A 24,125-nucleotide genomic window follows, 5' to 3' on the forward strand; every position below is an offset into this window, starting at 1 on the left:
GCTGGCGAGTATGGTGTCACACACCTTTAATTTCAGTGCTCTGGAAGCAGAGACAGGAGGATCTCTGAGTTTAAGACCAGTCAGGACTACCTACTGAGACATAACATTTAAAAAAAAAAGTATATCCTTAACTGTGCCAGACTTCAGAGTGACATTTCAGAAAAGATTATAGATGTTGGTCATTCATATTATTTTCTCTTATAAGGCGCTAACATCAAATCTCCTGTCAACCAAAGAAGACCTAGTGAAACTCCGTCAGGTCCTCAGACACCTGAGCTGCAGGTGCACAGAGAACGACGCAGTGCGTGTGCTTGGAGTGGCCTCTGCTCTGTGGGAGAAATGGCTGAGTTTGCTGGACACCGCCAGAGAGTGGCAGCAGTGGAGTGGAGAACTGAAGAGAGAGTGGAAGTTCATCAGTGAGGAGGTGAGTCCTTCCAACAGGCAAACCCTGCGGCTCGCACGAGGCTGCCACCTCTTCATGCCATTCTCCGCCTTTCATCTGTACATCAAATAGACGCTACTTGTGAACTTGTCCAGGTCAGGCTTGTGAAAAGCCCCTGAGAAATTCTTCAGCTTCTTTCGTAGTAGTGGCATTTTCTTAGGTATCCTATAATTCTGCCTGGAGTCCGTGCTCTCCCTCCATCTTTACATGGTTCTGGGGATCAAACCCAGGTGTCTGGGTTTGCACAGCAAGCACTTTGAGCCGCTAAGCCAGCTTGTTACCCCTCAGATAATTCTTACTAAAGAGGTGAGTACTTGCCGGGTGAAGCTTTAAAATCCTCATTGTGAAGATGAGTTCATCCTTAAAAATAACTGCCTTTGCATTCATTACAGTAAAGGTTAGAACTGAGTCATATACACGATAACTGACTAATTGGAAATCAGCTCCAATTGTTAAGAATGGAAATTAGTTGTGGTAGTCAAGTGTGGGCTTAAAAAGATGAAATTCTATGCTTTCTAAAAAGTGTCTCAAAGAAGACCTCTCTGACATCTCTCAGTCCCAGATGATAGCTTAGGCATGGTTCAGGACTTGTGCATTACATATATTAAAAAGAAAATGAAAAATCATAGGAGGTCATGGTATTTGTTCATCTTTCTTATCTTTTGTTAATAGTGCCATGGATAAATGAGGTACAGATCAGAACACGAGTTGAAATTCTCTTTTCTTCATTTCAAAATTTCTGGTGAATTTTCTGAGGATGGAAATGTAACGAGTGTGAACTTAATTGGTGGGCGATCACCCACGGTCACCACTGTCCCGTTAACCTGCTTAGAACTTAATATTCTTGAAATCAGTGTCATTTCAGTGGTGCTGGTGGGGCTTAATCAGTGAACAGTCTCTTGGCTGGTTAAACTCTCAGACACTGTCAATCATTCGGACTGCTGAGAGTCCCTGCCTGTCCACAATGACAGCGATCACTGAGCCTCTACACCGGTCCGAGAAACTAGTTCAGACATGTGCTTCTGCCTTGCCTTGAGCTTAGGAAGTTACTGCCTTTACCATTTGATACTTAGAGAAACTGAGGCTCTGATTAATACTTCTTCTTTTCTAAGTAGTGGCCTAAGAGCCCCAACTGCACACTGACTGTGGCAAGCTCCTGTGGGTCACTGAATGCAGGCTAAGGGGTCTTCCTTACAGTTATAACCTGGCAGCCCAGCCATACCTTGTCCCTAGTGTGCAGTCAGTAGGTACTTGTTGAGGGAGAGTGCTTGTTCAGAACCAGACCTTGGCAGAGTCTAAGCTTTTACTGTTTTTACCACACTGCTCTTTTATAGCCAGTTAAAGTCATATCATATTAATTTCTGTATTACTCATGTAATTCTTGCTAATTACTCAAACAAACATTAGACCAGAATCTAGTCAAAATAATGTTTTTACACAAAGCTTCCTGAACTCCGGCTCACCACAAACTTGTTATGCCACTGAGGATGACCTTACACTTCTGATCTTTCTGCCTGTACCTCCCAAGCGCTGGGATTACAGATGGGTGTTACCATACCTGGGCTTTGTGCATAGAGCAAGCATTCCTACCAACCAAACTCCACTCCCAGCCCAACAACTGTACTTTTCCCCCAAAGGCCAGCACAAATCAAACCATGTAATAACAGCAATACAGCGACTGAAGAGAGCACTCGGTGTGCCTGGCCTAGCTCTTGCATCTGTGTAAAGGACGAACCTCAGCCAGGCTGCCGAGCCATCAACATGGGGGAGCTGGGCTCTTTGCTAGAAGCCATTTCTGGTTTGCCAGTGGCATGTTGGGATTCCCTCCTGGAAGGAAAAGGTGCGGCTGTTGACATTCCTGCCTAGAAAGAACAAGTGCAGAGAGGGCCATTTAACCCATACTAGTGCACTCAGGCACTCCTCTCTGTGTTTTTCTACCCTAACTACCTGTGCCCTCAGGGTCTAGAGGAGGAGCTAGAGTGTGTAGGCAGGGAAGACTAGGGGAAGGGGCTCCATGTGTGTGGGAATCCTGAAGCCGTCCTCCAGGCAGGGTGAAGCCTTTTCAGCACCAGCTGCTTTGGAGTCAGCCAGTTTCCTGTCAGTAATCCTTCACACATTCTCTGTAAGTAAGCCCAGTAAACTCACTGGGTGCCCAGGGTGAATTCCTGTGGAACTGTACTTTGATTTGTCATTGGGACTTCAGGAGAAAGGGGTTTTTCTTAGAACCTGATGGGGATGGGAGGACGGGGGGGGGGGGTACATGTTCACATCCCCCACTCCAGAGAAAGAGTTTTAGCAACAATACATGAAGTCAATGGGACTCAATAATACTGAGTGACATGCCCAAGTTCACAGGTGACAAAAGAGGACTGAAACTTACACGTGTGTTTAATCACTAAGTGACTAGGGTAAGGGTTGTCTGTGTGTGTCAGTTGATGTATGATGGTGTGGGTTGTGGGTATCGGAATGAATGTGTGTGTTACTAGAGAGCAAACCAAGAACTTTGTCCATGCTGGGAGAGCATTCTGCCACTGAACTGCAGCCCTGGCCTGTTATATGATCTTACTGAAGCTTTAAAAATGGTACCTACATTATATAGATACATTCCTGTATCTACATATGACCTAGCCACGGAAGACCCCGCTAGCACTGCTGGTGCCTTTGCATCACTGTGATAAAACACTTTGACAAAAGCAACTTAAGGGAAGAAAGGGTTGATTTGGGCTCAGGGTGCACAAGTACAGTCTGCCATGGGTCCTGACGGCAGGAGCTTGAGGCAGGTGACATCATAGTATTAGTCAGGAAGAGGACAGTGATGAATGCTGGCACTCAGCTAGACCTAAGACCCCAGCCCAGGGAATGGTGCTACATGCTCATCATGGGACTTCCCACCTCAATCAACTAGTGTAAGCTAGATAAACCCTCATAGGCATGGCTAGAAGCTTGTCTCTGATGCTTCCAGATCCGGTCAAGTAGACAGTCAATGTTAACCATACAATAACTGGCCAGTAAAGACCATCTGCTTTGAACTATTGTAATATAGTCATTCTCTATCTTTATGGAATAAACAATTTGAGTAGGAAGATTTTTTTTTTTAGAAACTTAAACGTTCGTCTTAAAATTTTCAAATTAAAACTCAATCTACCTTTTGATTTGACTGTTTCTCTTTCAACAAACCACTTTATTTTTTTTAGGCAGAATGTACTTGATATCATTATTGATGTCCTAGTTAGCTCCAGCCGCCCACTTCACACAGCCTCATCGTCTGAGTAAGCCTCAGCGGAGGAATTTTTCAGATCAGATTGGATGTGATGGTGTCTGTAAGCGACTGTCTTGATTGGTATTGATGGGGGAAGGCCTAGGCCAGCCCGCTGAGGCCCTGGCTGTGTCAGGAAGCTGGCTGAAGATGAGCTCAGGAGAGAGTCAGAGAGAGCATGAGGAAGCAGCGTAGTTTCCTGCCCTGACTTCCTTCAGTGATGGACTGTGGTCCTTTATGTGTAAGACAAAACAAACCCGTTCCTTCCCCAGGTTGGTTTTGGTCAGAGTGTTTTTATCGCAGCAACAGAGAGGAAGCTAGGACAACTGACTTTTAGAATAATGGTTTTATGCTCTGGCGGCCTCGTTGCGATGGGGCCTCAAGTGCTGGGGCAAAGTGACTGCTTTTGAGGTGGGGATAGGAAGCCGGCTTCATCTCATACTGTTGGGTCCTAACACCGGTTCCTCATTCTTTCCTGTTTCTTCAGGTCCCATGAGTTTCATTTTCCTTTACAGTGTGTGTGTGTGTGTGTGTGTGTGTGTGTGTGCACGCACGTGCATGCATGAATGTGTGAGTGTGTCGTGCATGCATGCAAATGGTGCGGGTGTGTGTGTGCGTGCATGTGCTTGTGTATTACTGTGGTTCTTCGTCCTCTTCACCTCTACGATGAACCTGAAATTTTACAAAGGGTTTTATTAGGATTTTGTGTCCAAGGAACGTCACCAGAGAGTTGCAGAGACTTTTCCAAGGACAAGGGCCAGTACCTATTATTCTGACTGTTTTCCTGGCTTGGGGACTTTCTTTATTAGTTCAGCATGAAGCTTGCTGAGTTTTGATTAATGCATGTAGCCACACGACTAGCAACAAAATAAAAATGTAGCGCCCTTCCAACATCGCTGAACACCCCCTGTGCCCTTGGTGTTCATTTTTGTCCCTGAGCAGGATGCTGTTGGGTGGCTGGGTGGCAGTGGCCCATTCACACATTGAGCGTTTGTTTGCCTGGCTGCCAGCAGATGCATTCTCTCTGGGGCTTCAGTCTCAGTCCCAGCCTTACAGCAACATTGCAGCTGAGAGTGGGCTCCCCAGCAGGTGGTTGATTTTGGAAAGTGATACCAGATGAGAGGAAGGAGACTGAAACAGAAAAGGCCTGGGAAGCTGACTGTTTTATACACCTTGGGGTCATCCATTTGTTCATTTGTGGCCACCGCACCAAGTGACACCCCACTGCATTCTGGGTTTCAGACAAGATTCTTTCAACCCCAATAACTTTAGAAATCTTGGCTCTACTATTAGTCTCCTGTCCAGGTTGTAGTTCCTTTATTAGCATGCTGTTTTTAAGCAGGGAGGTGTGAAATGGTCTATCTCATTCTCTAGTCCAGATGTAGCTCTGCCTGGGAACCAGGATTTCTAGTCGTATCGTGGTTTGAGATGGTGGGAACCACATACTCTGTAGATGAGTTTCCTAGGGAGGGGACGGTCTCCTCTGTACCAGGTCTATTATAGGAACTGGGGACCCCACTTTTTCATGGAACCCAAGACAGATCAGCAGATACTACATCCTGTTCCTGATGCTGTGGCTCATCCCCCCCCCCCCAGAAAATATTAGAAGCATCATTGCTAATGGATTTGAGCAGTAGACTTAAGTGTAACATATATTACTTCCACAATGCAAGAATCCCCGTCCCGTGGCATCTCTGTTGGCCATTAAAAGATGACCAACTTGACCTTCACACTGGTGAAGAAGTATGCCTTAGGCTTTGGGGACTCTGGGAGCTTATAATAATTGATGTTGGGGCTCTTGCATCTTCCTTCATAGGTTTTATTCTCACCTTCTGGTACACACCCAGGGCCTTGCTCACCATGTCAATCTGCATAATGTACGTGCAGTTGTCTGATGTGGTATTTTATAGTGGCAAGATGGGCCACTGTTTGAACATAGCGACAGGAGGGCAGAATGATAGAAATGAGTCTTATAGCTAAAGGGGATGGACCCAAGGCTTGGGGGTGGGGAGCGAAGAGCTACCTTATTCAGGAGCCTTTGAGGCTGTCTGCCAAGTCTTTCTTCTGAGTCCAGGCTGGTGGAATTCCTAGTTTCTAGGTAGGCATTGTAATAAGTTACACATTTCTACGTTTTTTACACACCGGTGGTTGGTAAGCACAGCTGGTTCGGTAATTCTGGTGGCTCTCCCTTTGGAAGTCATCAGGTTCACAATGAATTGCCAGGCTCAGTTTTACAGCATGATATAGACGTTCACAGCAAAGTCAAAGAGACTTGTAGGAAAATTTCCACATCCAGCAGTAGCCCAGCCCCTTATGGTGGGGCCATTCCAACCACCACGTGTAGGCCTCGTGGGAACACCCTGCAAACCAACTGAAGCCTCAAGGGGAAATAAATCACTCTAGTCAATAGCTTTTTCCCAGCCCGTTCACAATAGCATTTCCTCATCGGAATCTCACAGCTACATGCGCAGCAGCTGGGAGCTACAGGATCCATGATCGTAGAAGACTGATGTTCCCAGCTATGTTGAGCAAGTAATGAATGATTTTGAACCAGATTAGGCATTAGGAATGCTTTAAAGAGAGCAGATATTTAAAAAAGAAAGTACCCGCCAGGTAGATCTCAAAATCTTCCTGCTTTCTCTTTGTTGTCACTCATTCAATTAGATTGAACGAGAAGCAATAATTCTAGAGAATCTTCAGGAGGACCTCCCAGAAATTTCCAAAACAAAGGACGCAGCTCCCACAGAGGAACTCTGCCAGCTGTTGGACTCTCTAAGCCAACACGAGGAGAGCGTGGAGAAGCAGCAGCTGCTGCTGGCCCTGCTTCTACAGCGTGTAAGGAGTATCCAGAACATTCCCGAAGGCACTGAGGCTGTGGAAACCATCCCGGCACTTCAGGAGATTAGGTCTATGCAAGAACGGTGCAACAGGTGAGATTTATAAAGAGATTGATTATTAAGGAAGTGATCTGATGGCTTCTGTTCAAAATTTTTAAAAAAAAGTGGATAATAGCAAACACTACAACAGAATCATCGCCAATGGGTACAAACAAGGGGGTGGAAGAAGTGAATGATTATAATGGAAACATACACATTTTCCATCTTGATTTTACTGTGTGAGTAGCTTGCAGAATTTTTTCCTCAGGTGTATACTGTTTTGCATTTTAGTAATACCTACTGGAAGTAGGAAATTTCGATTGTGGGGAATTATAAAGACCAATGTGAAAGTCAACTTTACTCTCACCATGCGGCAGAGAAAACAGTCACTTTCTCCCTTACCTCTCACTGTGATTATTGACATTTTAGTGCCTGACACTGTACTGTGATCTGCTGAGTCACTGATCAGTGGATTATTTCTGTCTCCTATGTCATTCAATGTCAAGTTGAAAATATACCTGTATAATGTATATATGATGTTGATACGGTATATTATGTTTAAGCAAACCCCTTTAAAGATCCTTTAAGTCCTGTCTAATTCCGTGGGGTTTATTGTGAAAGCCACAGCAGTGGGTATGCTCGTGGCAGGAGGAAAGCAGCAGGTCCCTCTTCGGTCTTGGTCACTCGACACCTCCATCCCATGGCGAGGGTCTTCTTTTCCCACACTCACCAAGCGTTTCTCAGCTGACATCCACTTGGTCTCTGCAGTCCTGATGGGATCTAACTGCCCATTCCATCTCACAAAGCTTCCCTGCTTCCGGTGACAACCACGAGTTGTGGGATATCACTCGTGCTTCTGTCTGGCTACTGGAACTCCCTCCAGAACCTTCCTCAGTGGCTCACAGAACTCGGGGAAACACTTAGGTTTACTGACTCATCAATGGAAGATATAATAAAGAATACAAATGAAGAACAATGTGGAAAGATGAGTGTGTGAACGGGGTGGGAATGGAACAGCTTCCCTGGCCTCCATGACACACCGCCCTGTGGTACTTCTCTGGTTTAGCAGTCTGGGCACTCTGAGCTTATCTGTTTCCAGGCTTCCGGGGCTACATTGACCAGTTAAGCAAACGTGGTCAACTCAGCCTTCAGTCCATCTCCCCTCTCTAGGGATTGGGAGGACAGAGGTAGGAAAGGCTGAGGTAGATGGCCCCAGCCCTCCAGTCATGGGTAACTCTCACCTGGGGGGCTATCCAGGAGTCCATCAAGAGACTTGCTCTTAGTGCAAGAGCTCTGTCTCAGGAACAAGGCCTTCGGTCAAGTGTGAAAACAGTTTCTGCCAGGTGTGGTGACACACACCTTAACCCCAGCATTTATGGGGTCGAAAGAACAGGATCACAGTAAATTCAAGGCTAGTCGGGGCTACATAGTGAAGCCCCATTTCAAAAAGAGAAAATCGAACAAGTGACTTTTTGTATTCCTTTCTGTAAGGAAATCAAGAAGTGTCCCATCTCAGACCTGGAGAGCAGAGACCAAGTATAGATTTCTGTTGTGTTATCACACGACAGATACCAAATAGTTCTCGGCAAAGACCCCACCACCACGCACACAATTGCCCCTTCAGGAAATGGGTCAGCTGAAGAGAAGTGAGCTGGTGGGGTCGTCTGTTCTAAAGAGCCCACCCACAGCTGATGACACTTGTCACTTCATCTGGGATCATGTGGGACAGATGGAAGCTGGAGATGGTAGTTGGAATATGCAGATACTTGAGACTGAGAGTTTGGGGGACACTGTTGATTGACTGCATTTGATATATGTTTGACAATAAATCAGCCAAAACTGGTACTTTTCTGCTGGGGGCGGGGAGATGTTCTTTTGTGAATTCTTTATGAATTTTATTTTGACATAATTTCAGGCTTCTTCAGACAGCTCAAAAGAATAAGGACCTGGTCCAGACCGAGATCCAGACACGGCATTCTTTCATAAAGGAAATAAAAGATGTGAAGCGTTTATTTGAACATATCTCAACTTCTCTCCCAAACTTGGCATTGGAAGGCCATCCAGAAAGAGCAGAACAGTTTGAGGTAAGCAAGAGGGAAGAGTTCGTGTATGTGGCTGAGACTGGTCCACAATCTTCTGTTGGAGTCCTGTGGAGAGATAACTCATTAGCTAGAGTTGGAAGGGTGGTCCCGGGGGACAGGGAGATAGGTGCACAGGTGGCACACTGTGTGCTGAGTCAGGGGAGGACAGGTGGCACACTGTGTGCTGAGTCAGGGGAGGACAGGTGGCACACTGTGTGCTGAGCCAGGGGAGGACAGGTGGCACACTGTGTGCTGAGCCAGGGGAGGACAGGCGGCACACTGTGTGCTGAGTCAGGGGAGGACGAGCATGACTAGAAAATGGAGTGGAATTGGAGTCGTGCTGGGAGACAGGCGACTCTGAACTTGCCAGCCCAACTATCAACTGTGTTTCCAATGTGTTTGGCAACCAGAGGCCTCTGCCCACAGAGGAGGACTATGTCTTGTGTTTGGACATGACATCTCAGCTCTGAGAGGTGGCATGTGCACATGGAGGATCACCTTGAGAGCTCGTTTCTTCAGGGTGACCTTTCCTCCTGTTCTCCGTACAAAAATGACTATGGGAACTTTTAAAATTTTGTTTTAATTTAATTTTTAAAGATTTAATTTAATATTTTATGTATGTGAATGTTTTGCCTAAATGTATGCATGTGTGCACACCACATGTGTGCCTGGTGCCATGACTGCTAGAAGAGAGGGTGGGATGCCCTGGAAGTGGAGTAATGGGTGGTTGTGAGCCACCATGTGGGTGCTGGAAACTGAACCTATGACCTCTCTAAGATAAGGTCAGAGTGCTGCTAGTACTCTTAACCACCGAACAGCCTCTCCGGCCCTGACTATGGGGATTCTATGCAAAGTCTCACGCTTTTGTTAACCACAAAGCTCTTGGTGATCAGTGTTGAAAAGGGAAGCCTACCTTCACTCTGTTTTCTCTGTGGAGAAGCCATTGTCTCAGTCAGTAGTCGTGGACTAAGACCTGGCATCCACCTGGGTGGGAAGAACAGGAGCCCGCCCCACAGATGACTGCACCACATTGCTCTTTGACTTTCCCTTTCTAGGCGTGTCAGTCAGCTGAGGATGGAGACCAGGAGCAGGGTGTAATGTCACAGGGTGGAGACTGGGAACTCTTCCTCGGGGCTGGGACTTGGAGCTGCTCAGCAGTCACTAGAGAGCTAAAGGACACAAAGGCCCAGAAAAGTCAATAAGTAGGTTTTCCACTCAATCTTTGGGAAGCTTTCCCAAACAGATGAGTTTCTCCTTTATAATTGCTGCAGGAGAACGCAGATCAGATTCTGTTTCTAGGCCACAGCCAATAGACCATTTGTTCAGTGCGCTTTTATCTCCTGAGACCTACATTCTTTACCAGGAACTGGAACCCTCCCTTTTGAAAGGAGTGGGGCTCTGCCTGGCTGTCTAATTGCATGAAACAGACACTTTTGCTTCAAGCGTGGGGCTCTCAGTGGCCTTGACTCATTATGATGATAATGTAGGAAGAAGTAGAAATAGCAACAAGTTAATAACAACACGGAAAAACCCTCTTTGAAACTTCTGGCCACTTGTTACTTTTTAGCTGAGATCCAGTCAATCCTACAGGCGCTCAGAGAAGCAGAGTCTGTTCTGATGTCTTTCTGGCACAAGAGTCTGACACCATGAAGAACTATCAAGTTCGATTCTTACAAATTAGAAAGAATCATCTGACTAAACCCTCGTATCTCTAGGCCTTAATCTGCTTGTATCAATAGGGAGGTTTTGTCATGTAAAGCGGGCTTGTTTAAATCCAGAGGACCCTGGAAATCTGCTTTCCCTTTTCTTTACGGCTAAACTTTTCCCCAGGTCCTGTAAGTATTGAGACTCTGTTGATGGTTTTAGGAGCTGCGGAGCATTCTTCAGAAAGGCAAGCTGACTTTCGAGAGCATTATGGAAAAACTGCGCATCAAGTATTCTGAGATGTATAGCATAGTCCCTGCAGAGATCGAATCCCAGGTGGAAGAATGCAGGAGAGCCCTAGGAGATGCCGACGAGAAGGTAGTGAGGGGTGTGTGTGTGTGGTTTGATGGTGTGTGTATGTGTGTAGTTTGATGGTGTGTGTATATGTGTGTATGTGTGTGTTTTGATGGTGTGTTTGTGTGTGTGCGAACACATGTAATGCTGTTGTTGATCAGGATGGGTGAATGGAAATAAAGAAATATCTGTTGATTGTCAATTTTAATTTCTCTACTTTCGGCTCTGCCTGGTTTTATGGAGCTTATGTATTGAGTAGTGAGATAAAGGTGTTAGGAATAAATTGCGTAGGTACCAGAGTTTCAGATCATCTGTCTTATTTTTTTTTCCACCGGTTGTCTTAGTTTTCTCCCTTTACATTTTAATAGTTTGTGTTACTTTAACTTGGCTTGCTATTATTATTATTATGTTTTTATATTATTATTTATTCTAAAGATCTTTAAGAACTAGGGGCATGTATAATATTTTGCTTTAAAAAATATTCCTCCAAACAGTGAAAGAAAAACCAAGGGCAGTAGAAACATAGGTTTCATTGTTCACTTGATAGCATTTCAGCGTGTGGTGTCTGTTTAATGGTGATGTGGATGGAGTTCTCACAAAGCATCCTGGGAAAAACTTTTCACCTTAGCATGCAGGTCTGAAGAGAGGGTGTGAATTGTTCCGTTGTGCTGGAAACAGGGGCACCTAGCAAGACAGTTATATTAGACATTTCAGACCAACAGAACAAAACTGTGTTTGGTCCTGTGTCCACAGGAGGATTTTATGTTTTGTCTTTAAAGCTTAGGGCTCTCATATTTTTGATAAGTAAAACAAACTGCCACTAGAAACATACGCTAGAAACATCACAGAGGAAAACTGGGCTAAGAAGTAGCTACTGGGAAGAGGTTGTTTTGCCTGGACAATAGAGAAGTGAAGATTACCTTGTTTTTAGAGTGGCCTGAGAATACAGTTAGTTATACTGTACACAGCCAATCTATATATAGAGCTATATAGATTTTTCTTATAAAATGGAGATGCATACAAAAATCAGATTTCAAACTTAGACACTAGTGCTGACTATGATTGCTCATGCCTGTAATGTCAACACCCCAGACGGTGAGGCAGGAGATTGCCATGTACTGGAGGCCTGCTTGGGTTGTATGTTGAGACAAACAAAGGAAACAACAAACCCCTCAGATGCTAGCATGTGTCATTAACTAATTCCGTGGCCGATTTCTCAGAACATGTGGTTTGTATGGAAAAAAGCACACAATCTTCTAATATGTTAGAACAGATATTTTGATTTAACACACTAACTTACTGGAACTTTGCTCAAGGCTTGTTATTATTTCTTTCTTTGAGACTATCAAATATTTTGAGAGAAACTCGGTGTTATTTTTATGACTTTATGTGAAAATCCCTACAAAGCAAGTTGATAATAAAATAGTCTTTCATGTTTAAGGATGAAGTTTTCCCTTGTGAACATGTATGTTTGTGACAAGTGGAATTTGATTTTTATCGTGTCATGAGTCTCAAGGAAGTACAAGAGGCCAGGCCATAGCCCCATACTGTATCATGTCTGTAATTCAGATGGCTTCTTGCCCTGCATCGTAATCTTGCCTTGTGTGTCTAAATGGTAGTATGAATTTCAATCAAGAGAGTCACTGCCCATATCAGACAACCTCATTGTTTGGTACTGTATTACCTAGGCAAACATTAATTAACTTTTAAAATATAACTTTTAAAGGATTAAACTGAGAGTTTAGAGGCCAGAGAGATGGCTCAGTGGTTAAGAACACTTGCTGCTGTTGCAGAAGACCCTGGTCCATTCCCTAGGGCCTACATGGATGCTCACAACCATCTTTGTCTCCAGTTCCAAGGGATCTAATGCCTTCCTCTGGCCTCCTCAGGCACCAGACACCCACGTGGTATGGATACATACATGAGGCAAAATATTCTTACACATAAAATAAAGCTAAAATATTAAATTGATATTTTAAAATAATGATCGTTATTATAATATGTGGTCTATAAATAAAAATATAATACAAAGGTATGACCAGCTCACTATATGACAAGAGCTTGCCACTGGAACCGGAGGCTTCTAGGATCAAGTTCTACTAACACATTGGTGTGTGGGATTGGCACTGAGTTAGCCATTAGCCCAGGTTTCAGCTTCTACAAATACATCTTTATCTTCACTGGGGTAGTTTCTGCCTCAGCTTGTGTGTATAGTATTATGTGGATATCTTATGGCTACTTATCAACAGTAGCTTAAAAAATAAGAAAACACACTGTCCAGACCATTGGAAAAACAATATATTCAATATTCTTAATCTTCCTTAGCATGAGTTATTTTCTTAAGAAAATCATTTAGATTAAAAAAAAAAATGTTTTGCTCCATGACTAGAGTCCTCGTTGCTAGGGAAACACACTAGAAACAGCAGAGACAAAAACAGGGCTCTCCATCCTTAAGAAGTAGTCTGAGGAGGTTTTACCTAGCTGGACAGGAAAATGAAGATTACATTTGTTTTAAATTGGCCTAAGAATAAAATTGATCTTTTTGAACACAGAGCTGTGTAAACGTTTTTCTTATAAAGTTCAGCTTGTCTAAGGAAGCCTTTTCTCTTAGAAATTCTTTCCTATTAATCATCTGATGCTTCAAAGAGCCCCCTCACTAGTACTTCTGAATATAACATACATTTTATTTATTTAAATAAGCTTACTTTTAGATTATATTGAAAAGACCGGGAAACACAGCTACCAACACAGATAGGCCAGTCTGCTTCTCTGGCCTGTCACTAATGTGTTACAGTATGGTTTGTAGCCCCTCCCCCTACCCCATGTTAAAATATTTTCAAGTCAAAAAAGTGAGTACTATTTAGAGTGGAAAACTGAAACTGCAAACCAACTGTGACTTTCTCCCTTGCCACAGATGAGCAGTGAAGTCTCAAAGAGCTCACCGTCGAGTGTCATGAGGAGGAAAATAGAGAGAATTAACAACGGGCTTCGTTGCATTGAAAAAATGCTGCAACAGAAGAGCAGAAACATTGAGGAGGCTCATGAAATCCAAAAGGTAATTGATGTACCCCTTAAAGTGGCCTCGGCACATGATAGTCTGTCTCACCCCTGTCACCGTATCCCAGACAGGAATTAGGCTCAGTCAGCCCAAGATGAGTCTTTTAGAAAGATATGAAACTCTTAAGAACCAGAACTGGGTTGCTGGGTGGTGGTGGCGCACGCCTTTAATCCCAGCACTTGGGAGGCAGAGGCAGGCAGATTTCTGAGTTCGAGGCCAGGACAGCCAGGGCTACACAGAAAAACCCTGTCTCAAAAAACCAAAAAAAAAAAAAAAACAACAACAACAACAAAAAACCAGAACCAGAACTGGGGCTAAGGATGTAGTTCACTTGGTAGAATGCTGGTCTGGCACACACAAAGCCCTGGGTGTGAGGCCCAGCACAGCATGAAACGGGGCATGTGACACATGCCTGTAGTCAGAGGACTCAGAGAGTGGAAACGGGTATCAAGGTCATCCCTGGATACATAGGGAGTTTGCAGTCAGCATGGGCTGAGGTCCTGTCTCTACAGATATAGAGATAGATAGATAGATAGCTAGATAGATAGATAGATAGATAGATAGATAGATAGATAGATAGATAGATAGATAGACAGACACACACACACACATCTGAACAGATCACTGGAGCCTCAGAGATGAGGTCACCACAGAGGCACGGAAGCTCAGGTACATAGAAGCATTAGTCTCGGCTTTTGCTACACTGCCACTCGCCCTGGCTCCTGACTGCCATAGTCTGGGAAATAGCATTCCCATAAATAAAGAGACAGTAAGGAGCTTTCTGTGGGAAAACTGAAACAAAAAAAGTGAATTGGTTAGGTCTGAGAAATAGTAAGTTTCTCTTTAGACTGCCAAGGTTAAACGGGGACACAAAAACTCTACTCTTATTTCCCTTGTGAAGTTGCTTAGGAAATAACTTCTTAGGTAAAAGTGTAGATGAACATTGTTCTACTTCCACATCCTAAGTTAACACCTGCCTGTGAATTCGTATTGCCATCTATACTTTAGGAAGACCTCTAATCGGGGCTTCCGAAATCGGATCGAGACATAGTCTTGATTCCTTCTCTCTCTCTCTCTCTCTCTCTCTCTCTCTCTCTCTCTCTCTCTCTGTTTCTTTCTTCCTTCCTTCCCTCCCCCCTCTTTCCTTCTTTTTTTCTTCACTCCCTCTCTCCCTCTCTTCCTCCTCCCCCCACTCCCCTCTCTTGAGACAGGGTTTCTCTGTGTAGCTCTACCTGTCCTGGAACTCACTCTTTGGACCAGGCTGGCCTCAAACTCAGATCCGCCTGCCTCTGCCTCCTGAGTGCCGAGATTAAAGGTATGTGCAACCATCACCTGGCCAGTGTTGGTTCTTAAGCAAAGGAACAAGACCTAGCAAGTCAGATTGGATTTTCCTAAGCTTGTTATTATACAAATACTAGGTAAGACTTGAAAATTTTTACCTTTGAAATCTCCCTCTGCCCACTTATGTTCTGATTTGAATTCAGCCTATTAGTTTGAGTCAAATGTAGTTGTCAAATGCTAATGCGTGTTGAGAATTTTCCAACACTCTACCAATTCCTATGCAATAGACATTGTTGTTAATTTTATTTTTGCACTTGAAGTTGTCTTCTGGATTCATGTATGTATGTATGTGTGTGTGTGTGTGTGCATGTATACACAGACAGATAAATCTAAATTTCTATTTTTGTTGGTATTTGCTTTGGGAGATGGAATTCACACTGTCATCCAGGCTGGCCCCAGATTCCTGATCTTAGGAAATTCTCTTGCTTCAATCTCCCACGATATGAGACTAAGGAATACATCATCACTTCCCAGTTAAATAACCTTTTAAAACCTGTGGACCTCCTGGCTTTTGCTCATTTGGGGCTCAGTGGACTTTGTCTAGTATTAATTATCCTAGGTTACTCTCCAGGTCTTCCTGTCCTGTGATAGCTCACTTGTACCGAAGTGGATATGGTTACAATTAGAAAGCGAGTCTCAGTTTAGACAACAAATGGTTGTCGGGTGTGAATGAACCGATGTGCCTGTGATGTCATCTTGGCATTGCCAAGTGCAAGTGCCATGTACAAACTAGTCACTAGCCCCTCATGGCATCTTCATTTAAATTAACTTAGCATTTCCTTCTCCAGAAAATATGGGACGAGCTGGACCTCTGGCATTCCAAGCTGAGTGAGCTGGACTCTGAAGTTCAGGACTTGGTTGAGCAGGACCCAGGACAGGCCCAAGAGTGGATGGATAACCTGATGGCTCCTTTCCAGCAGCATCAGCAAGTATCCCAGAGAGCAGAATCCAGAACTTCGCAGCTCAACAAGGTGCAGCCATGAAAATGGATAGCTGCACAGCATGGGGGCTCCAAGAAGGGCTTAAACAAAGTCAAGCAAAGGGTGACAGTCAGAGGCAGCCAGTAGTGTCATGTTGTGGCCACCCTTCCTTCCCTTCTCTAGGTGGCAGAGTGAGACCTCAGCAGGAGTCTAGCCGGTGTGTGTTTCCCTAGGTAAATGAAGGCCCAGGCATGGGCATGTAGGCCACGCTATCTCCAGAGCCTGGGAAGCAGCCTGGCAGTGAGAACGCAATGTGCCATTTTGGGAACAAGGTCCTTCTCTCCTCCTAAATAGTAGCTATGTTTGGTAAGCTCCAAGTGTGGTCCAGCTAGGGCAGGATCCTGAAATGAGATATGATGGAATCAGGGCCTGAACTGGAGGAGAAAGTATAAGCCCTGTGTTCAGAATGAGGCTGAAATGGGACTAGGCTCGCTGAAGCCCTAACTGGGAGCCTTTGTCCCAGCTCTAACGGGAACTCCTTAAACCCTTTGTACCCGTCAAGGACAAGTTGAAAGGTTTTTCACTTGGAGCAGGTGGGCCTGTGTCATCAGCCATGATAAAGACCCACAAGGCCTGGAATGCCACTGGCCAACAGTGGTTAGCTTCCTACTCAGGGGTCAGTCAGACCCAATGACTATCCTTCAACAACCTTGCTTTCTGTTTTCTCCCCCACCCACAGGCCACAATAAAGATGGAAGAATACAGTGACCTTCTGAAGAGTACAAAGGCCTGGATAGAAAAGACCAGTCGTTTGCTGACCAATCCTGCCTGCTATGACTCTTCAAGGACCCTGAGCCACCGTGCCAGCACCCTTCAGGTAGGACCTCCAGGGCTCTCTCCAAGTCAGAGAACCTACAGAGTGAAAGGGGATACCCACCCAGTCTGCAGCATCTGGGCTTTTTACTATCCATTTGGAAGTGCATGGCATCATTAACTGTGCCAAGACACAGAGAGAAGCTTGGGATAGTGGCAGACGTTAGACTTGGAGGTTCTGGGTCTTCTTGTCCTGTGGAATGTCTCTTTTAATGCTGTAGTTATATATTCTATGGGCCTCAGTTTTCCCCACCTAGGAGGTAAGACATTATATTAAATGGTGTTGAAGGTTATGGCTCACAGAATTCTAAAATGATAACCACTTTTCTCATTACCTGGATACAGGATCTGTGTGATTGCCCTCTCCCCGCTGTTCAGGCACAAGTAGGAATGAGATGAGGTAGCCACACTGCTCACTCTGTTATGTCACATGGCCAAGGTAATGTGGTGGTCAGTCCTATGAATGAGATGAGGTAGCCACATTGTCCATTAGGTCATGTCACATGGCTAAGGCAGTGAGATGGTCACTCTTATGAATGCACCGCCAGTCACAAGCACTCAACTCCAAGGATTCTGAGTAACAGGCTATAGAATGTCCTGGTGCCTTGAAGAATATAGCCACCATATTGATAGGATTGTGGGAACAGGTCCAGAGTGTCTTCAAGAAGTTGAAAGCAACCTCTGGCTCTAACCTCTCCCTGTGTCCGACAACTGACCATCAACAGCTCAAGTGAATCTGAAAGAAAACTTGTAAGATGTCTCCCGTGTCCTAGCTTGACCTAGCACTTGCCATGTATGAGGCTGACCTTGAACTTCTGATCCTGTTGTCTCTCTGCTTTCTGTGTGGAGATCACTGGCATGTGCCCCCTGGCATTGTTTATATGGTGCTGAGATTAAACCCAGGGTTTCATATAGGTAAGGCAACCATTCTGCCCTCTTGAGCTACATACAAGGCCCCATCTAGATGGCTTTATTTTTATTTGCTCTTGGACACTTCTATACACACATGTATATGATTCTGGTCATGTTCACCGCAATTACCCTTTTTCCACCTCTTCACTCTCCCATTGAAAATCTTCATCTTCCAACGAGTCTGCTCCTACATTCATGTCTTTAAAACAAAGAACAAACAAACAAGCCCAGTCTGGGTATGCAGAGTATTAACTGGAGTGCAGGCAGCTTGTGAGAGGTTACACCAGTGAAGAAAATGATAACTCCTCCCTCAGCAGGAGGGAGGCCTTCTTACCCCGCCCCTCTGTGCCCCAGATGGCCTCTCAGGTGCAGCCTTGTGGTTCTGTGATTAAAAGCCCAGCTATGCTAGGCCTGCGCCCTGGAACATAGCCATAAAATCTCTTTGGTTTTAAGCAACTATGCTAATAATAAGTAAGTGACCAGGCAATAGAAATAGAAGTCAGGTCTAACATGCCATGCCTCAGAAGATGCTGGCTTTCTGGGCATCCCTCTCTGTGTCAGTCAGAGAGACAGAGCCAATGGAAGTGTTTCTCTTCTTGGGGCCATGGCTGCCAGGGTTTGTCCAGCTCCTGGTACTGACTGGGTTGATTATAAAGGTAGCTTTTCTTTCTCTCATTACTACTAGGTCCTGAGAAAGAATCACTAAGGAGTTCTTTCATAAGTTTCCATAGTAACTGGACCTCAAAGGTAGTCTAAATCCTTTATACATTTAAGGTGTTCCCCTGAGGGCTGGCCTCTCCTCCCCGACAGTCAAGATTTGGTGGTACATTTTTATCCTTTGGGGCCCCCTGACTGTTTTCGCCCACCTATTTTTTTTCTTGTCCTTGCGTGTGGTTCCTCTGGTCCCTCATTCCCTGCTCTACCCACATACCTTGGGTTGATTCTCTATATCCCTAGATCATATTAGCTTTCTATTTTAAATCAGTTTTATGACTCGCCATTTTTGAAAGAGTTATTTATTTTTATGAGTATATTGCCTGCGTGTGTCTAAGTGCACTGTGTGTACAGTGAGTGCCAGTGGAGCCCACGAGAGAGCCTTGGATCCTCAAGAGTAGAAGTTAACAGAAGGGTGAGCAGCCATGTGGGTGCTGGGGACTGAAGTGGGCTCTCTGCAAGAGCAGCAAGTGCTCCTACCCACTGACCATCCCTGTCCTCTCTAGGCTTGCCCCCCAACACACACACACACACACACACACACAATTTTATCTTATCTTACTTTTGAGGCAGTCTCATGAAGCCCAGGCTATCTATGAACTCGGTATGACATCTCTGAGCCTCCTGCTTCCATTCCTCAGTACAAAGATTCCTGGCATACATCACCACACCCACTTAGATTTCTGTGATTCTGGTGACTGATATGACGACTTCTCCCAGGCAAGCTCTCTACTAACTGGGCCGCATCAGCAGCCTGAACCTCATCAATTCTGAGAGTTTGCAAAGACACAAGAGAGCAGTGATGCTCTTCCTCAGTTTTTTTTTTTTTTTTTTTTTTTTTACAAAAAAATGATTTAAAGTAAGCCATGAGCTCAGAAGGAAGGATATTTCTGCTCCCTTGCGCTGATAGGAGTTTCTCAAACTGTTCAGGGACCTTCTAAACGGCTGGACGGAGCAGAAGAAGTCAAGCAAGGGGATCTCCGGGTTTATCCCACACAGTGGATCCTAGTAAATCCTCAAATGGGTTGTAAGAACTAGTCCTGTATGAAAATCACATTTTGTCCTTATAATTAAAATAGCTGTCCTGGGCCTGCAGGATGGCTCAGCAGGTAATGGCGCTTTGCCACTGAGCCTGATGACCTGAGTTCCACCCCCGAAGTCCACATGGTTTAAAGAAGGGAGCCAGCTTCTGCAAGTTGTCCTCTGACCTCCACGCACACGCTACAGCGTGCATGTGTTCCTTCCCACATGTGGACTGTGTAAGGAATAGATACTTAGTAAAATCCTAGTTTCCATTTTCTGGCATTATTTGTTACTTTTCCCCTTTGATTTAGGTTGTTCTGTTTTTGTTTTTTTAAGGCAAGGTCTCATGTAGCTTAAATTGGCCTTGAACTCCTAATCCCCATGTCTGCACCTACCAAGTGCTGGTGTTACAGGCATGTGCTACCGTGACTGTCAGCATTCACCGCTAAACATAAGAAGGTTTACTTTGCCGGGGCATAGTAGCAATCTACTGTAAAGCCTGTGGTTAGAAGGCTAGGTTGGAGGATCAAGGCGAGCCTGAGCTACATAGCAGGTCCTTTAACCCATTTTTGTTTATTTGTATTGCACATCCACTTAGCACAGTGTGCCTGCAAGTCGTCCCGTTGCCGTAGCCATCAGTGGTTGCTCTCCACATTGCTCAGTGATGCCCTGAGTACTGCAACAGCCTGCGTATTCCTTTACCATCTAGCAGATACCTGGGTTCTTCCTTGTGTTAGCTGTTGTCATGTAACAAGCTCCAGGAAATTCTGGACTCTTCAGACAACCAACATTTATTGTCTGATAGGGGTCTGCCAGCAGATGCTCAAGTCCCATCCCACCCCCAAGCCCGCTGACAGTAGAGTGCTCATTGTTTCATTCTGAACACAGAAGTGACCAGGACCTAGAGCTTCTGAAACAGTTCACTACTTTCTCTTGGATCTGAACTTGATGGACTCATTTCATCAGACTGGCATTACCCCTTTTCCTCTTGTTTTTCTAGATGGCTCTGGAAGATTCTGAGCAGAAACACAGCCTTCTACATTCAATTTTCACCGATCTAGAAGATCTGTCAATCATTTTTGAAACAGATGACTTAATCCAGACCATCCACGAGTTAAGTGACCAGGTGGCAGCTTTACAACAACAGATAGTGGAGGCCCTCCCACACGTCCAGCAGGTGGCAGATGTAAGTGACCGGAAAGTTGTGGGTTCCTGTGTACTGTTCATTATGCAGGAATCACCCCCAAATCCTACGAAAGCACACTACACAGATATATTTTTAATTGATGTTATTTCTTGGGTTACATTTTACTTTGTACAACTATAGCAAGATTCAAGTCCCCGTCCTTCACCCAGAGTGGTCTAGCTCCAGGCATGAAAAATCCTGATAAATATACTTGCTATTTTTATTCTTTCTGTGACCCGATTCCTGGGGTCAATTCTTAGTTATGACAGCCTTTTCCAAAGTGGCGGCATGCTTCTGTGATCTTTTATGGAAATGACTTCATGATGCATTCTATAGTTTGGTATAGATTCTAAATAGTAGGTGAAAAAATACATTTTAAGCTGGATGATGGTACTGCACGCCTTTAACCCCAGCACTTGAGACAGAGGCAGTTGGATCTCTATGAATTTGAGGCCAGCTTGGTTTATAGAGTGAGTTCTAGAACAACCAAGGCTACACAAGAGTAACTCTGTCTCAAAAAAAACAAATATAATAATAATAATAATAATAATAATAATAAATTTTAATGTAATTTAATTTGTCATAATTTAGCCATGTTTCTATACGTAATTACTGTACTTTAGCACTGTTAATTGTAGCAGGAAATAATAAATTATCGGCACCAAGTTCCCATGCTACACTCAGCTACTCTCTGCCTGGTCTCCGTGCCTCTTGACTAGCTCCAGTCGGTAGTCTTCCCTTCTCAGGTTCATCTGCCTCAGAGCCACCCATCTGTACCTTCTCGGCCATACATCCCCTGTGGTCAGCGGTCACAGATCTCCTTAACCCAGTAAATCAAAAATCGAGAAGCTTATAATTAATTAGTCAGATTTGTATATCAATAAATTCCCAATTCACAAGATGCCCACACAATAATTTCAGAGCCAATTGATAATGATATAAATTGCCCACCTAGATAAGACAAATTGTCCTATAATTATCCATCTCTCATAAGATAGTTATAGCTACCTGTGGCTATTTAAAGCCACACAAAACCTGGATTGTCTTCCTCTCACTCCATCTTCCTTCTCTTTTCCCGTCCTCTCTCCTCTCCTCTTCTCCCCTAAACCTCTCAGCCCCACCTTCCCTCCCACCGCCCAATCACCAGCTCTAGCCTTTATTTTACAAGTTAAGGTGGGGAGAAAGTTCACAAGAAGTCACCCAGGAACTTGGTGCCAGTTATTTATTATTTCCCACTACAGTTAATTACTTTGAGACTCCTCTAACGTTTTCTTCAGTATTAAGTAACTCCCAGCTGCTATAATTTTAAGCCTTCAGCCTTTCTCCATCATTTCCAAAGCCTCCCTTGTCAACTGCATCATCCTGTTATCATGTCGGATCTGTCCTGACCTCATGTGAGTGTACCTCACATATTTCAACGTCTTTCTCTAGCATTTTACTTTAAGATTCTTGGCCCGGTTACAGACGTTGGCACTGAGAAAATTAACCATCAGACAAGGGATGTAGCGTTGAAATTAATCTGAGTAGCTTATGACATCACTCAGCAGTGACCTGCTCCACAGGAGCTCATTAGGGATAGGTAAGAAAACCAGGGCCAGTTTCCAGCTTCTTGTCTGTTAGTTTCTTAAGGGTGACTTTATCTTCTCTCTCTCTCTCTCTCTCTCTCTCTCTCTCTCTCTCTCTCTCTCTCTCTCTCTCTCTCTCTTCTACTTAAAGTGATGGGAATTTCCAAAATGCCAGACCTACTTGTGTTTACATATTTAACACATTCCAAAGATAAATTTAAAGACTGTGTAGACACTCGAGTTTATTTTAGAAGCTGGCTTGGAAGGGTGCCAACCTTTGTTCTCATGAGCAACTGAAAAATGACCCAATGAATATCTTGACTTCACAATGCCGTTTTTGTTTTATTTTTTATTTTTTTGAGACAAGGCTTTTCTGTGTAAAAGAGCCATGGCTGTCCTGGAACTTGCTCTATAGACCAGGCTGGTCTCAAACTCACGGAGATCTGCATGCCTCTGCCTCCTGATTGCTGGGATCAAAGGCACTTTGTAGCGTTCCTTGTACGTCAGTAGTTTTCCTGTAGTTTACCATGCCTGGCTTCCATAATGCTTTCCAGTGAGTTTAGACTAATGTTTTCTATTAAATGCCATACAGTCGTCTATGGGTGTAACTTAGTTATTAAGCAGTATAAGTGGAAAACACCTTTTGATTAGCTATGAGACTAGAGAATAGGACTGATAACAGTATATTATGAGTTCTGGATTATTAACGTGCAGCATGGAATACAGGAGCTTGTCTCGTGTCTACACTCTAGGATGTGGTTGCGATCGAGTCTGAAGTCAAATCAATGGAGAAAAAGGTTGCAAAGATCAAAGCTATCCTGTTATCCAAAGAAATATTTGATTTTCCACCCGAAGAACATCTCAAGCATGGGGAGGTATGGATGAATTATTTTTGAAAGTTTTTTTTAAATAATACTTACTGTCTGCCTAAAAATATGTAGCCACAGTTTGGCCCAATGTGTTGGATCCATTAGATTAATACAGATGAGATTGGGAATAGTTATAGACACATATGAAAATATATTTGAGAGCCGAACAGTGGTGGTGCATGCCTTTAATCCCAGCACTTGGGAGGCAGAGGCAGGTAGATTTCTGAGTTCGAGGCCGGCCTGGTCTACAAAGTGAGTTCCAGGACAGCCAGGGCTATACAGAGAAACCTTGTCTCGAAAAACCAAATATATATATTTGAAATATTTTTGAGTTTTTATTTATTTATATTAATGTATATGAGTGTTTTTCTATACATGTCTATGTACCACATGCACAGAGTGCCCTTTGGAGTCCAGAAGGCAGTGTAGGATCCCCTGGGACTAGAGTTACAGTCACGAGCCACCATGTGGGTTCAGGAAACTGGGCTTGGGTAGAAAAGCAGCCAGAGCTCTTAGTCACAGCTCCATGAAAATCATTTAAATCATCTTTGTAACGTTCCTCGTGCATCAGTAGCTTTGCTGTAGTTTACTTTGTCATTTAAGCTTTGCCCTCCCCAGACCTTGAGCACTTTTGTGAGCCCGTGGGGAGTTCATGACCCCTGCAATCATGTGTCCTGGATTCTCCTTCTCTCTCTCTGTTGGTACTAAGGTCGTTCACTAGGCTATTGTTGGAAAAGATCCATGCACAGTATCTCAGCAAATATACAGACTTGTGATCTCCAGCAGGCACTGGGGGATCAGGCAGACCTCAGTTCTAATCCCCCTGACTCACTGGCTAAACTTAATCGGGCCTTCTTCCTTCTGGGAACCTAGTTTCCTTGCCTGTGGAATGGGGGTTAGAGTACTTCCCTTTTAGGGTTAAGTGAGGTCATTAGCTATGGAGTCTGTAGTAATAACATTTAATTTGGCCAGATACTTGTGCTCAATTCAGGGAGCGTTTTTTAAAGGACT

At 44.2% G+C, this 24,125-nt stretch overlaps 1 protein-coding gene across 1 annotated transcript in view; it reads left to right on the plus strand.

The window, feature by feature from the left end:
* Window positions 1–24,125, plus strand: part of LOC114640748 (nesprin-2-like) — a 154,360-nt gene that overhangs the window by 6,782 nt on the left and 123,453 nt on the right. Inside the window, exons 4-12 of the mRNA XM_028789805.1 lie at window positions 206–424; window positions 6,363–6,628; window positions 8,490–8,658; window positions 10,522–10,677; window positions 13,568–13,708; window positions 15,841–16,023; window positions 16,712–16,849; window positions 20,495–20,680; window positions 22,998–23,120. Of these exons, the coding sequence (XP_028645638.1) occupies window positions 206–424; window positions 6,363–6,628; window positions 8,490–8,658; window positions 10,522–10,677; window positions 13,568–13,708; window positions 15,841–16,023; window positions 16,712–16,849; window positions 20,495–20,680; window positions 22,998–23,120 (1,581 nt within the window). The remainder of the gene's footprint in view (window positions 1–205; window positions 425–6,362; window positions 6,629–8,489; window positions 8,659–10,521; window positions 10,678–13,567; window positions 13,709–15,840; window positions 16,024–16,711; window positions 16,850–20,494; window positions 20,681–22,997; window positions 23,121–24,125) is intronic.

The sequence above is a fragment of the Grammomys surdaster genome, unplaced genomic scaffold (genome assembly GCF_004785775.1).
Source record: "Grammomys surdaster isolate TR1022 unplaced genomic scaffold, NIH_TR_1.0 127, whole genome shotgun sequence".
NCBI lineage: Eukaryota > Metazoa > Chordata > Mammalia > Rodentia > Muridae > Grammomys > Grammomys surdaster.